This window comes from Lissotriton helveticus, chromosome 12, assembly GCF_964261635.1.
Source record: "Lissotriton helveticus chromosome 12, aLisHel1.1, whole genome shotgun sequence".
Classification (NCBI taxonomy): Eukaryota; Metazoa; Chordata; class Amphibia; order Caudata; family Salamandridae; genus Lissotriton; species Lissotriton helveticus.
The window spans coordinates 875,111,908-875,125,464 of NC_136073.1; the positions used below are offsets into that span (position 1 = coordinate 875,111,908).

Below are 13,557 nucleotides of genomic sequence, written 5' to 3' on the forward strand. Positions count from 1 at the left end.
AATAGTAAAGTGCCGCCAAGTTTTGCAGCCAACCGTTTATTATTTTAAGACGGATTGTAGAACCGGCCAATAGCGTTCAAATAAACAGTATAATTTGGTGACATTAGCTATAAATTGCTGTGTTAAAAAAACAGGGCACGGTGCCACTAAATAGTCAGTAATATTAAGAAAAATGGCATTCTGTACCTGAAGCACCAGCACCCCGATTCATGCGAACGGTTCCAACCATTTCAGACATTATTGCTTCGAAAATCTCACGAGACACCTGTCGGTCTGCCATTGTTAGACAACCTATTGTAAATGGAAAAAAAATGAAGGGTAAGTAACACACTCCGTATAATTGAGAAATAAAAAGCATGGAGCACCATGAACCATGGCACACCATAGCCCCAACGCCCTGTAAATCTACCTAACCACACCTCTCCTCATAACACTGCCTACCTCTGCACCACATACATATGATGTTCCTCTATCATACAATCCAATAATCGGTATTCGCTGCCACCCAATGAAATGACTAACCCACACCACACACATGGGCCAAAATAATGTTTCTTGGAGCAGGTAGCAATTCAAAAAGACACGCTATGAGGGCCAGGCAAACAATTAATGTAATGCATTTTTAGATCAAGCCTAGATCCAGCGCGCATCCGCTGCTATTTTTATTTTTGGGTATTTGTAGAGCGCGACATTCATCCCAAGGGACATCACGGCGCTAGGAACAAAAGAAATGTAGAAATGTACTTTTATTACAGATCAATTAAGCAGTGGTGTTTTGGGCCACCTGGAGTCGAGTGAAAAGATAAAATCGGCCATGCCAACATAAAGTGCATTGCCATAGTCCAGCCTGCTCAGAAAAAGTGCCTGTTTCACAGTTTTTCTGCAATTTAAAGGGATCCAGGGAAAGAGTCTTCTAAAGAGTTTGTGTGGCGAAACCTTTTTCGCAGTGAGCATACTTGATCCTGTACGGATAATGTATAATCGAAGATGATGCCCAAATTCTTTGCAGCTCTCTTTGGTTCAGGGGCGGTGCCTAACGCCTGGGGCCATCAGCTACTGTCCCAAATTGCATTTGCACCACCGAAAAGCAAGATCTCAGATTTTCCGGCATTTAATTTTAGGCAGTCCCCGGACATCTAGCCTGCAATTTCAGTGAGGCAGTCTATAAGGTTGCTGTTAGTATCAGCATTGGTCAGCCTGTCAGACACGGGGATCATTAATTGACATCTGCTCGTAAGCGGACGATACACAAACCCCCATTTCCTGATGATGTCCCCGCCAGGGAGGAGACATATACATTAAAAAGAGTTGGGCTCGGAGTTGCTCCCTGTGGAACTCCCCATTTAATGCTTTTTGCGGTGGAGGAACAAGATCCCACAGGGCTTTTGAGTAGAGCCCTTTTTCGTGGAGGGTTCGTAATACGTTATTGTGAGATACAGGGTTGAAAGCCGCAATAAGGTCCAAACGGATCAGTGCTACGGCGGTCTTGATCAACTAGTGATCTGATATTGTCAGACATAGCAAGTAAGGTGGCCTTGGTGCTGTTGTTGGCCCTAAAGCCAGTTTGTGAGGGGTCTAGTGAGTTATTAGTTTCAAGGAAAGTGGTAAATTGTCTATTGACCACTCTCTCCAGTACCTTGGACAAGTATGGTAATTGAGAGATTGGCCGGTAGTTTGCTGGATCATAGATTTCAAGGCCTGATTTATTTAGATGGGGAAATACCACTGTTTTCTGCAAGCATTTGATAATCGCTCTGAAGTTCGAACACACATACTACTTTTTTGGTCAGCTTTTCCAAATTGCATTGCTGTCATTAGTGAACAGTGCACATTTGTCACACCTTGTGGCAGGTTTGTTAAAGCCTTGGCACTTCGATACCCAGCCACTGTTCCCAAGAAGCCGCGCACTTCTCTACCCCCGAGCGCGCAGTCCCATGTGTGGAGCGCGCACAGAGGGCACATCCCGTTAGAGTATTCGCGCCACCGCCACTTTTAAAAGGCGCGCGGCGCAATAATCGGGCATTTCCAGATTGCAGGAGACGGCGGCGAAAGGAGCGAAGGTAAGTGTTTCCTTGTGACCACTTGGTGTTTGCTTTAAGTATTTCCCTGAAGCGCCTTTCTTTGCTGTAATGTTTTAATTAGTAACGCGAGGCTGCGGGGGAGATGGAGTGCTTTATTTAAGAATCCATGTTAATTGCAGCCCCTTCACAAGCGGCGATTAACATGGATATTTAAATAAAAGCACTCCATCTCCCCCGCAGCCTCGCGTTACTATCAGAACAATACAGCAAGTTTAAAAAGGCTAATCTGCCTTGTTTGCAGACTTGCTGTATTGTTTTTGTAGTAACGCGAGGCTGCAGGGGAGATGGAGTGCTTTTATTTAAATATCCATGTTAATCGCCGCTTGTGAAGGGGCTGCAATTAACATGGATTCTTAAATAAAGCACTCTATCTCCCCCGCAGCCTCGCGTTACTACAAAAACAATACAGCAAGTCTCCAAACAAGACAGATTAGCCTAGAAATACACGCAGTGCTTTTAAATTGACTGTATTGGTTTGGTAATAACACGAGGCAGCGGGGGAGATGGAGTGCTTTTATTTAAATAGCCATATTAATCGCCGCTCGTGAATAGAGTAACCCTTTTTAAGGGGAGTTTTGAAGCAGGGAGTAGAGAATATAGGTGTGCAAATTGAATGTTCTCAGCCCTTGGCTTACACCAAGAGGGGTGAGAGAATGGCAGAGAAGCCTCTGTGATGGGTCTGGACAGGTCTGAGACTATTTAGTCAAACCTGATTTGTCACAAAACAATGCTATTTGTTGAGCAGCTGCGATTTTTTGTGAGTGGTGGATGGACGATGACAACAGTTGATGTCTGGAGCAGCATAAACCCCTGCGCCAGCACCATCCCTGATATATACATGAGAGAAGGGTAGCCCCCACAGTTGAGCTTCTTTCAAATAGGCCTGTTTTAGTAGTTGTTGGTGTTTGTTTTTCCTTCTAATGTTTGCCTCTTTTCATAATGAAATGGGCTTAGAGCTTTGTGTCTTTAGAAAACCAGCTGCTATTATGGTGTTTTCGCTTCTGGGCAAAGTGTCATAGCCAAGAGTGGGGTTGATGAGACGTCTGTCCAGTAGGTTGGGGAGCTGAGACATACTCAGGCATATGAATCAAAGTAAATACCAGGAGCAAATGGGCAGATTCTCAGAATCTGCCCCTTTGCTCACGGTATTTTTGCATTTGGGATGCATCATCCCAAATGCAAAAATCGCAATTTAAGGAATCTCTAAATTGAGATTCCTTAAATTGCGATTGCATTTAAGGAATCCCAAATTGAGATTCCTTAAATGCAATGCATGAAAGTCAAAAAAATAGCGAATTCGCTAATAGGGGGAGCAAATTACCATGAAGTTGGACTTCATGGTAATTTGGTAAAACTTTGAAACTCCCTAGAGGAATAGTATTGCTGAGAGGGCCAACTGGGTGGCTAAAGGTACCATTCAGGTACCATTCAGATGGTGGTGGCGTGTGGGCGAGATGTCTATGGTATGGTACTTATACGATTGTACCACTGTTGGAGTCTTGTGCTTTTCTAAACCTGAAGTGTACTTGCCTGTGTAACCAATTCATGTCATGGCGTGCTTATCCAATTTGCAAACCGGCCTTAAGACCCTTAACGTGGCGCTTTATGTGTGAAAATGCACCATCTTTTCACTTTTTTAAGTAAACATTTAGAGTGACATTTGGGGCTGTGCGCGGTCTGGTTCCTGGCGCACATAGCCATGGTTGCAGTGCACAGAGACCCTCCACTGCCGCACACAGAGGAAAATAATTAGAGGGAACATTGTACCCAGCCCCCTAAAAACAACTGCCATAAATTACTATGCCGGTGAGACCCGGAGCATGGTGGGTGCTGGGTCGGGGGCCTGTGTACCTAGGCAGTCCTGTAAACTGCGTATCTGTCGTTTTTAAGTCTTGGCTAGCTAGGCTGGGTCCAAACAGATGGCCCCATAAAGAAGATAAGAAACCTTTTACTCCAGCAGGAAGTCGGGCTCTAAAAGAGAAAACAGCACGTCGTGGCGAGCAGCACCCTTGCTTTACTTGTAACATTAAAAGTAAAAGCACGGGTGCCTCGATTATACCAAAAGTAAAGAAATAGAAAAAACATATATTTCTTTACTTTTGGTACAATCGCAGCACCCGCGCTTTACTTTTAATGTTTCAAGTAAATCGCAGGTGCCGCGGCTGCCTGGCGAGCGCTTGTTACAGAATAGTTCCAATCCCATACCCACGCTTGTTAAGCCCAGCTGTTTCCAGGAATCTAGCCTTAAACCTGCATGTTTTCATCCCTTATATTTACAGATACGCCAGCCACTACTCCGCGGGTATATTGTACCCTTCCTGCATTTATAACCAACTCTGGTTCTAATTACAACAGCTGACCCAGCAAGGTATTCTCTTTGTACTTCCGGCTGCACCGACCGCACACCGTTCCACCACATGTATTTCTGGGTTGAACTGACAATAGTAGTGTTACCGTACAGTGGCCGTTACTCTGTTCCTAATTCCCTCAATTCCATTGGTCGCTGCTATGCCAGTCAGCACGCCATAGCATTCGACTGGCAGCGTGCCTGGCATCCCGTGTCCACTTCCTTCTCGCAGTTTGTGATTGTTTTATCCTGCCCCTGCAGGGTGGAAGCGACCAGAGTCGGCATTGTCCGGAGACCGATATGGACATAGGCACCCGGGACGACAAGTACGACTACCTGTTCAAAGGTACAGGGACAAGGGACCCTGGGAGGAGGGAGGTGGCTGAGAGGGGCCGGAGTAGCGGGTCTGCAGCCGCTATGCCTCTGCGACCAGTACCGGGAAGGAGGCGGAGTGGGTGTGGGGATGGGAGATGTATAGTCGCTCTGACACTGCGGTTGTAGACAGATGATTTAATCATCACTTGGAATACAGGGGTATTCCACTGAGTCATGTTGAATATGATATTTATGCGGTCTTTTTAAAGTGGGCATTTTAAGGAATGCAGATGGGGAAGGGAATGCTGGTGGGGCCTAGGGTGATTTAAGAAACGGCGAATCCTGGACTCTGCAGAAATATTATAAGGTTGGGGAAGGAGGCATTGGTGTTGCAGTGGTAGGGCGGAGGCACTATTGAATCTGCATTGCATCTTTATTGTTCCACTCGTGGTCTGTGCAGAGGAGCATTCTGAGGTCAGGAAACTTGCAGCCTTGATTTTGCAGAAGTGTCTCCGCTTCTGCTGGGAGGCTTCCTGGGGTCAACATTGGGGCTTCACCGGGTCTGCAGTAGCGTCTATTGGGTATCTTTACATAGTGGACGTAAGACACCAACTACTCTAGTGAGTGAGATTGTGTTTTTGTCCCCAAAGGACCCTAGCAACCAGGTTATACTACGCTAAGGAAGCTTGACACCTACCAAGGCTTGTGCTGAGATAATTGGTGTGTTAGTGGTGAGATATTCTAGTTTAAGGACTTGCCCCGGGCTCCTTTATGTTATAGGAACACCAGAATGCCATCATCATTAGACATGGCAAGACTGCCGGTGACTGACAGTTCCATTGACTCTGTGACATTTCTTTTATGCTCAATGAGAGGCTACAGGAGACATGAGGCACACGGATGCAATATGGGTGCGTTGGACTGCAAGTTGTCATGAGTAGGCATTTTATGAAAGTGTAGCTACAATCATGTTATTCCTACAATAATTATTTTACTGCCATTTTGTTTAAGTAGTCTGTATTGATTGTTGCTATCCCAGGTTGCAGGCACTCTTGCCATCATATGTTTTATCCAGAGAAGCTTCTCCTTTACATCTAGTAATGCAGATTCAGTTCCATGGTGCTAGAGCTAGCTTGTTTGAGGTTGAAAACCTTTTACAGCTTCACTTGGATCATTTTTGTGATTTTGTCAAAGTATGGGGGACTTGATATATTGTAGAAAGATGGAGAAAACCCTGTCTGGAAAAACAGCAAATAGCTGGCTTAAGTACTTATGGGAGTGGTCTGGGTAAGGGGGGGATCTATTGTACACCGATTTGTAAACACACTCGAATATACCAAACAGAAAAGTTTTGTGTCGTTAAAAGATAATCATAAATGATTTATTTACCTCCCAATGGGGTTACAATCTAACACATAATCACAATATTAAAAAAGTTTTTAAAAAACCTCATAACATGGTTATACAGTCACATATAAAAAGTCAAAATTTAATCAGAAAACAGTCTTGATATATTGCAATTGTTCGGTTCTAGGTTTTTGCATTTTAATCTTTTTTTAGGAAACTAACCACAACATAAACTGTCGGTCTTGGCAGCATGGCATGAGTTCTTTACAGACTCATCCATAATTCCAAAGATCAGAGTGGACCTGAAGCTATATTGTGACCCAAACATGTTTTCTTTTGAATAAAGACAGTTTTAAGAATATTTAAAGTTGTCATGACTATTATGAGGAGATGTACACAGATTATTGATGATTGCACAGGGTTGAGATGTTTGTACTTTTGGTCTTGTACGGATCTCAGTGTACGTTCTTGTGTCAAAAATTCGATCTTAAGAACGGAGTAAGTGTTATCTGCGAGTCCTCTATTTGTTCAAAGACTCTGGGAAAATCTCCTTTTTTGAGAATTTTTAGATCTGAAAAACGTGCCCATCACTGAAACAGATGAATTGCATGACGTCCAGGTTTTTGAACGTTATGGGGAAAAATAACAACTCTGACGTGTATTTGAGCCAGGATCACAGCTGAGTTTAGAAGATTCTGATTATTGGGGCACCTTGTGTTGCTAAGTAATTTGTAAATCTTAAGCAACTAATATGTTTAACATCGAGGTAGTGGGTTATGCATATTGTAAAGTTTGAGATGGTATTGCAAAATGCGGTTAACGTAATGAAATGTTTGTAAGATGATGTTCTATAAGGGTATATTTTTTATATGTGGTTAAATTGTGTCAGGATTAGCAAACGTACTCTAATTGCATGTGTGCATAATGATACATTTTAATTTGATGGCATATAATAAATACATTAAAAAAGTTCCAAATTTCAGCAAAAATAGTCGGTTTTTCAAGCAGATCAAAAATTGCTAAAAAGTTAACACATCAGTGTAGCAAAGAGTCGGGAGCTCCACAAAAGTTAGGAATGGGGTAGGGAAGATAGAGGAGGGAGGGTATTGTATAGCAAAGCAAATGGCTTTAACTTAAAAGGCGAGACCTATTGCATTTTTAATGCTTGTTAATTTATCCTTTCAGTCAATTACACCAGTTGCACAAAGTTCTACCCCTTCCCCCAATATGTTTATTCTCTCCACATTTTGCCCCAAACTGCAAATTACTGGCGCTATTATGTGCAAAAACGCAGAAATCCTTTTATACCCCGTTTTTTACAGGATTTACTGCTAGGGAGGAATCTTCACACCTGCTGAACTAATAAAAAGAAGCACATTCCCATCTCCAGTGCCATGTGTTGCAAAAATAAATAACGCACAGGCACACGTGTGCGTACAAACACATAAGGCAAACTCAGACATATATGTAGGGACACCTTACAGACCTGCTAGGGATATGTTCTAAAATCCTTGCACCCGTGGACACCTGGCTGCCGGGTAAGTATCTAAATTGCCTTTATTCTGCTTTCACTACACACATTTCATCTCCCAGCAATCTTTATCTAGGCTTTACTTAAAAAAACAAGTATTTTTAATCTGTGGTTTCTGCAGTCACAAGAACTCTGATCATTTTACAGAAGACTGCTTGGATAGAGGATTTCATTACTAAATTCTTGACGTTGTAGTTTGCAAAAAATGGAGTTTTCCCCATTTTAAAAATGTTTTGTTTCAGCAAATTATTGTATAACGTGGGAGCGGAAACCTTGAGAGATTCCAATAAAACATTATTGAGCTGAGTTGGCAGGAAGTAAAGGAAGGGGGGCCCTTAGCCAGGAACATGTTTAGGTCGAGCCTAACTTCTCTCTGTGAGGTTTTAAACATGCCAACCTAACTAACAAACATTGGCTAAACAAACAGCTCTAGTAAACACTTATGAAGCCAGGACTAAAAGTTAGGGGTTCAGGGGGTGCGGCGCAAGAATGAAAGAGCGTTGTCGGCAAAAGTGGGGGTTTAAGATGAAGCATGCGTAGCCTCAAGACTGCTCTACCCCAGAGCAGAACAACAAAGCGTGCTCAAACAAGGATTTACATGAGTAAACAAATAAGACATGCAGATGCTCTTTGAGTTTACAGCTGTAGTGCAGAAGCTTTCATTGCCTTATTCTCTTGCACAGTAACACACTTAATCGTTTAAGTAGTACAAAGAAGGTCACTAGTTCGGCTACCAAAGACTATTTTAAACATTTGTATCTGCGCAGAATCTCTAACAAGGCGTGGTATTATTCATCAATTCCGTCCACACACAAACGACATCTAACCAAAGCAGGGGCACAATTATACTGCAATGTTTCCTCTGCCCCACCGAGTGCCCCCATCACATACAAAGCCTGGCCCACAAAGTGCGCGTGGAGCTAGATAAGGGCCCATAAAGACACCGGCGCCAGGCTAGCACAGAGCTGAGGGCCCCATCCACACCACAATGCCAACGCGGCTGTAACAAATGCTCGGAAAGGGTTGCAATAGCTTCAGACGCTTTAAGTAAACGAGGAATACCACAACCCACGCAGCCGGCCACTTCCAAGGGACACAACGGCCCAGACCTGGCCCATCCCCATTCCATTCCCAGAAAGGGTCAGTTTGACCACATCCGAGGGCCCACGCCCAGATGCACACAGCCGCAGTGCCTCACCTGCCCTGGTCCCGGGGGGAGCCGCTGAGGCGCACTCGCGCCGGCCCCGCTGCTGAAATGGCGGCGCGGCGCCCCCGTTCTACCACCAAGATGGCGGCCGGTGCGCTCGCGCCAAGCCGCGCGCCGTACAAAAGGGGGCCTAGAGGCCGCCGCGCGCACAGCCTACACCGCCGGCCGCCGTACGGCGCGAGACGGCCTGGCGTCTGACGCCTCCGCGGCCCTGAAGCGCGTCACAGGCGCACACGTCGTCTTCAACGCACAAAGCAGAGCCCCGGGCCCGGCGGTCAGCGAGGCAGACACTCACCGGGACGCGAAGGGTCGATGCTCGGCTCCACCCGCACGGCGGCGGCTCGGGCTCCGTTCCCAGCGCTGCGCTCCTTCTCTGCCGCTGGTACGACTCCCTCCCTCGCGCGCTGAGTACGAGTGCCGTGCCGCGACGCCCCACTATGACGCACTTCCGAGCCCGGCGACAAATGTGACGGCGCTTCCGCTCAATCGGACCGGATGCCTCCCTTCATCTCGACCAACCGGGACCTTCTTTTGTCAAAGCGAGCAGCTCATTGGACGCTTCTTTGGAACACTCGGTCATGATGTCATTATAGGCCTCGAAGCACTTCCAGCAGCAGCTGTCCCTACACAAAGGCCTTTATGCAATCCTTTATAGGAGGTGATGCAGGATAAAACATGTAGCTCAGGTCCAGAATGTTTATTTCTATTAGATATACGGGTAATAGTTGTGGATGAAGGGTAAAACATGTAGCTCAGGTCAAGAATATTTATTTCTATTACATATACGGTTAATAGTAGTGGATGAAGGGTAAAACATGTAGCTCAGGTCAAGAATATTTATTCCTATTACATATACGGTTTATAGTAGTGGATGAAGGGTAAAACATGTAGCTCACGTCAAGAATTTTGATTTATTTGTGATCTAAGGAGGCGAGAGTTCAACTGCTTCAGGACCCGCACCAAATACACTTCCCCCATACACAGCTCCGACTCTAACCACCTGAAATGCATCCTGCTTAACACCCGCTCGGTCCACAGACACGCAACTGAACTCTGGGACCTACTCGACACTGCGTCACCGGACATCGCCTTCCTTACAGAAACATGGATGAACACATCATCAGCACCCGACATCGCCATAGCTATACCGGATGCTTACAAGATTATCCGAAAAGACCGCATCAATCAAACAGGAGGAGGCATCGCCATCATCCATAGGAACACCATCAAAATCACGACCAGCTCCGAAGACAAACTTGCAACCGCCGAACATCTCCACTTTCAGATCCACACCGACCCTAGGACCCCACTTAGAGGTACCCTCATCTACAGGCCTCCAGGAACCCGCACTCAATTCAGCGATGACATCACTGACTTCGTCATCCCACATGCCCTCGTCTCCGAGAACTACATTCTTTTAGGAGACCTCAACTACCACCTTGAAAACAAACACGACAGCAACACCTCCACCCTTCTGGACAACCTGGCCAATCTCGGACTCAAACAACTTGTTGACACCCCCACCCATGTAGCCGGACACACGCTCGACCCTATCTTCACATCCAGCAAGCACATTTCCTTCGTTCGCACCACAGCTCTCCATTGGACGGACCACAGCTGTGTTCACTTCAGCTACAAAATCACCCTGACCCACAACCTATTCCTCGGAGAAACTGGAACAAAATCACCTCCGACCAACTCCTCACATCACTCAACCAAAACCCGCCCACCCTCTCATTGGACCCAAACCAAGCGGCCACCAATCTCAAGCAATGGATCACCCACAGTGCTGACGAATTAGCATCCCTGAAAAAGCACCAGATCAAATCAGCCAGCAAAAAGGCTTCCTGGTTCAATGATGACCTTAAAAAATCCAAGAAGCTATGCCGCACCCTGGAGAAAACATGGAGAAAAAACCCAACCACCGACAACATGGCCACCCTCAAGGCAGCCACCCGCAAACACCACCAACTGATTTGATCCGCCAAGAAATCAGCATTCAAGGATCGTCTCGACAACAACACCCACAACAGCAAGGAACTTTTCAACATCGTCAATGAATTCATCAACCCCACCGCAACATCTAACGACATCACTCCCTCCCAAGACCTCTGCGATGCGTTATCCTCCTTCTTCTACAACAAAATTGCCGACATCCACAACAGCTTCGAGAACACTCCCAGCGATCAACCCTCCCCACACCCCTCATATCCTACTCCGCCAACTAACAACCTTAGCGCCTGGGACCCAATCACCACTGAAGACACCATCCGCCTAATGAACTCAATCCACTCTGGCTCGCCAACCGACCCCTGCCCCCACCACATCTTCAACAAAGCTGACTCCATCATCGCACCCCATCTCCGTGATGTCATCAACTGCTCGTTCAACTCTGCCACCTTCCCAGAAAGCTGGAAACACGCCGAACTTGGCGCTCTCTTGAAGAAACCCACAGCAGACCCTTCTGAACTTAAAAACTACCGACCCATATCCCTCCTCCCTTTCCCCGCCAAAGTCATTGAGAAAGCCGTCAATAGACAGCTCGCCGCCTTCCTTGAATCCAACAACTCCCTCGATCCATCTCAATCCGGATTTCGAGCCAAACACAGCACCGAAACCGCCCTCATTGCAGCGACCGACGACATCCGAACACTACTGGATAACGGAGAAACAGCGACCCTCATTCTACTCGACCTCTCCGCCGCGTTCGACACAGTCTGCCACAGCACCCTTATACAACGCCTCAGCAACATCGGCATACAAGGAAAAGCCTTGGACTGGATCATCTCGTTCCTCGCCGGGAGAACTCAAAGAGTCCGACTTCCCCCATTCAACTCAGAGGCCACTGAAGTCATCTGTGGAGTACCTCAAGGATCATCACTCAGTCCCACCCTCTTCAACGTTTACATGAGCCCACTTGCATCCATCGCGCGCCAACACAACCTCAACATCATCTCTTACGCCGACGACACCCAATTAATCCTTTCCCTCACCAAAGACCCTAACACCGCCAAAACCAATCTTCACGAAGGCATGAAAGAATTAGCCGAATGGATGAAACATAGCCGCCTAAAACTCAACTCGGACAAAACGGAGGTGCTCATCCTAGGATCTTCCCCCTCTGCCTGGGACGACTCTTGGTGGCCTTCCGCCCTAGGCACAGCACCCACAGACCACGCACGTAACCTTGCCTTCATCCTAGACTCCTCTCTCTCGATGTCCAGACAGGTCAGCGCAGTCTCATCCTCCTGCTTCAACGTACTTCGCATTCTCAAAAAGATCTTCCGCTGGATCCCCCTCGAAACAAGAAAGACTGTCACCCACGCACTGGTCACAAGCCGACTGGATTATGGTAACACACTATACGCCGGAATCACAGCAAAATTACAGAAAAAACTCCAACGCATCCAAAACGCATCAGCGAGACTCATATTGGACATCCCTCGCCAAGATCACATCACCGGACACCTAAAAGACCTCCACTGGCTTCCCGTCAACAAAAGAATTACGTTCCGTCTTCTCACCCACGCACACAAGGCCCTCTACAATCTAGGACCCGAATGCCTCAACACTCGACTGTCCTTCTACAAACCCACCCGCCAACTAAGATCGTCCAATCAAGCCCTCGCCGCAGTCCCGCGCATCCGAAAATCCACCATGGGTGGCAGATCCTTCTCCTTCCTGGCTGCCAAGACCTGGAACTCACTCCCCACTCACCTCCGCATTACTCAAAACCACATCTCCTTCAGAAAAGAACTTAAAACCTGGCTATTCGACAAATAATGAACCCCTTCCCCAAGCGCCTTGAGACCCTCTGGGTGAGTAGTGCGCTATATAAATGCCCGAACTTGAACTTGAGAATATATAGTACCCCGGCTGTACAGTATAAGGATATTACAAGCCACAGAAGAGTTCCATGGCCCTATAGTAGCACAAGTTCATCTATGTGACTATATAGCTCTAAGGTAACTTGCAATATCTTTATTATGTGCAGGAGAGGTCAATTTATCTCTTATAATACATGGGAACACCTTCGCCTTTCTCACAGAAAAACACTTAAATACTTGGGGGCAGATTTATGATAACTGGCGCATCCCCAGGGATGCGCCAGTTATTTTGCGCCGCAGCTACGCCACCCATGGTGCGCCGCATTTACAATGCGGCGCACCATGGGGCAAAAACGGCACAGATGCGTGACGCATCTGTGCCGTAAAGGTGGCGCATTGCTGGAGTTGCGTCGCAAGCGTGACGCAGCTCCAGCAATGCTCGAGGGTGCCCTATCTTTCCAATGCTGCGTCAAGCCTTACGCGTGCTTCAAGCAGGCGCAGGGTTTTGACACAGCATTGGCCTGAAAGTGACTGAGTGAAATCTTATATATTTCACTCAGCCACTTTTGCGAGGCGCACCTGCCCCGGAACGCCCACCCTGCGCCGGAACGCCCACATTTGGCGCAGGGCTTTACAACGTGACGCATCTGCCTAGATGCGTCATGTTGTAAATGGGTCGTAGGGATGCGCAACGTTTACGCCGCAGTTGCGTGACGCAAACGTGGCGCATGACCAACATAAATCTGCCCCATTGTGCATAGCTATTTCATATGAAAGAAAGAGCATGTTTGCAAACAGGAAGAAGGAAGATATAATCACTTGTACTACTGAATCAAGGATTGTGCTTCTCTTACTGAAATTTCACAGAAACAATGAAAGTTTATTAAAAGAAAACTACACTT

The 13,557-nt window shown here is 46.6% G+C and overlaps 1 protein-coding gene across 1 annotated transcript in view; it reads right to left on the reverse strand.

The window, feature by feature from the left end:
• LOC144799117 (uncharacterized) overlaps positions 1-9,302 on the reverse strand; it is a 51,653-nt gene extending 42,351 nt beyond the window's left edge. The window contains exons 1-2 of the mRNA XM_078670313.1: positions 9,124-9,302; positions 187-291 (exon numbers count right to left, since the gene is read on the reverse strand). Of these exons, the coding sequence (XP_078526439.1) occupies positions 187-280 (94 nt within the window). The 5' untranslated portion in view covers positions 281-291; positions 9,124-9,302. The remainder of the gene's footprint in view (positions 1-186; positions 292-9,123) is intronic.
• Positions 9,303-13,557: the final 4,255 nt, after the last annotated feature.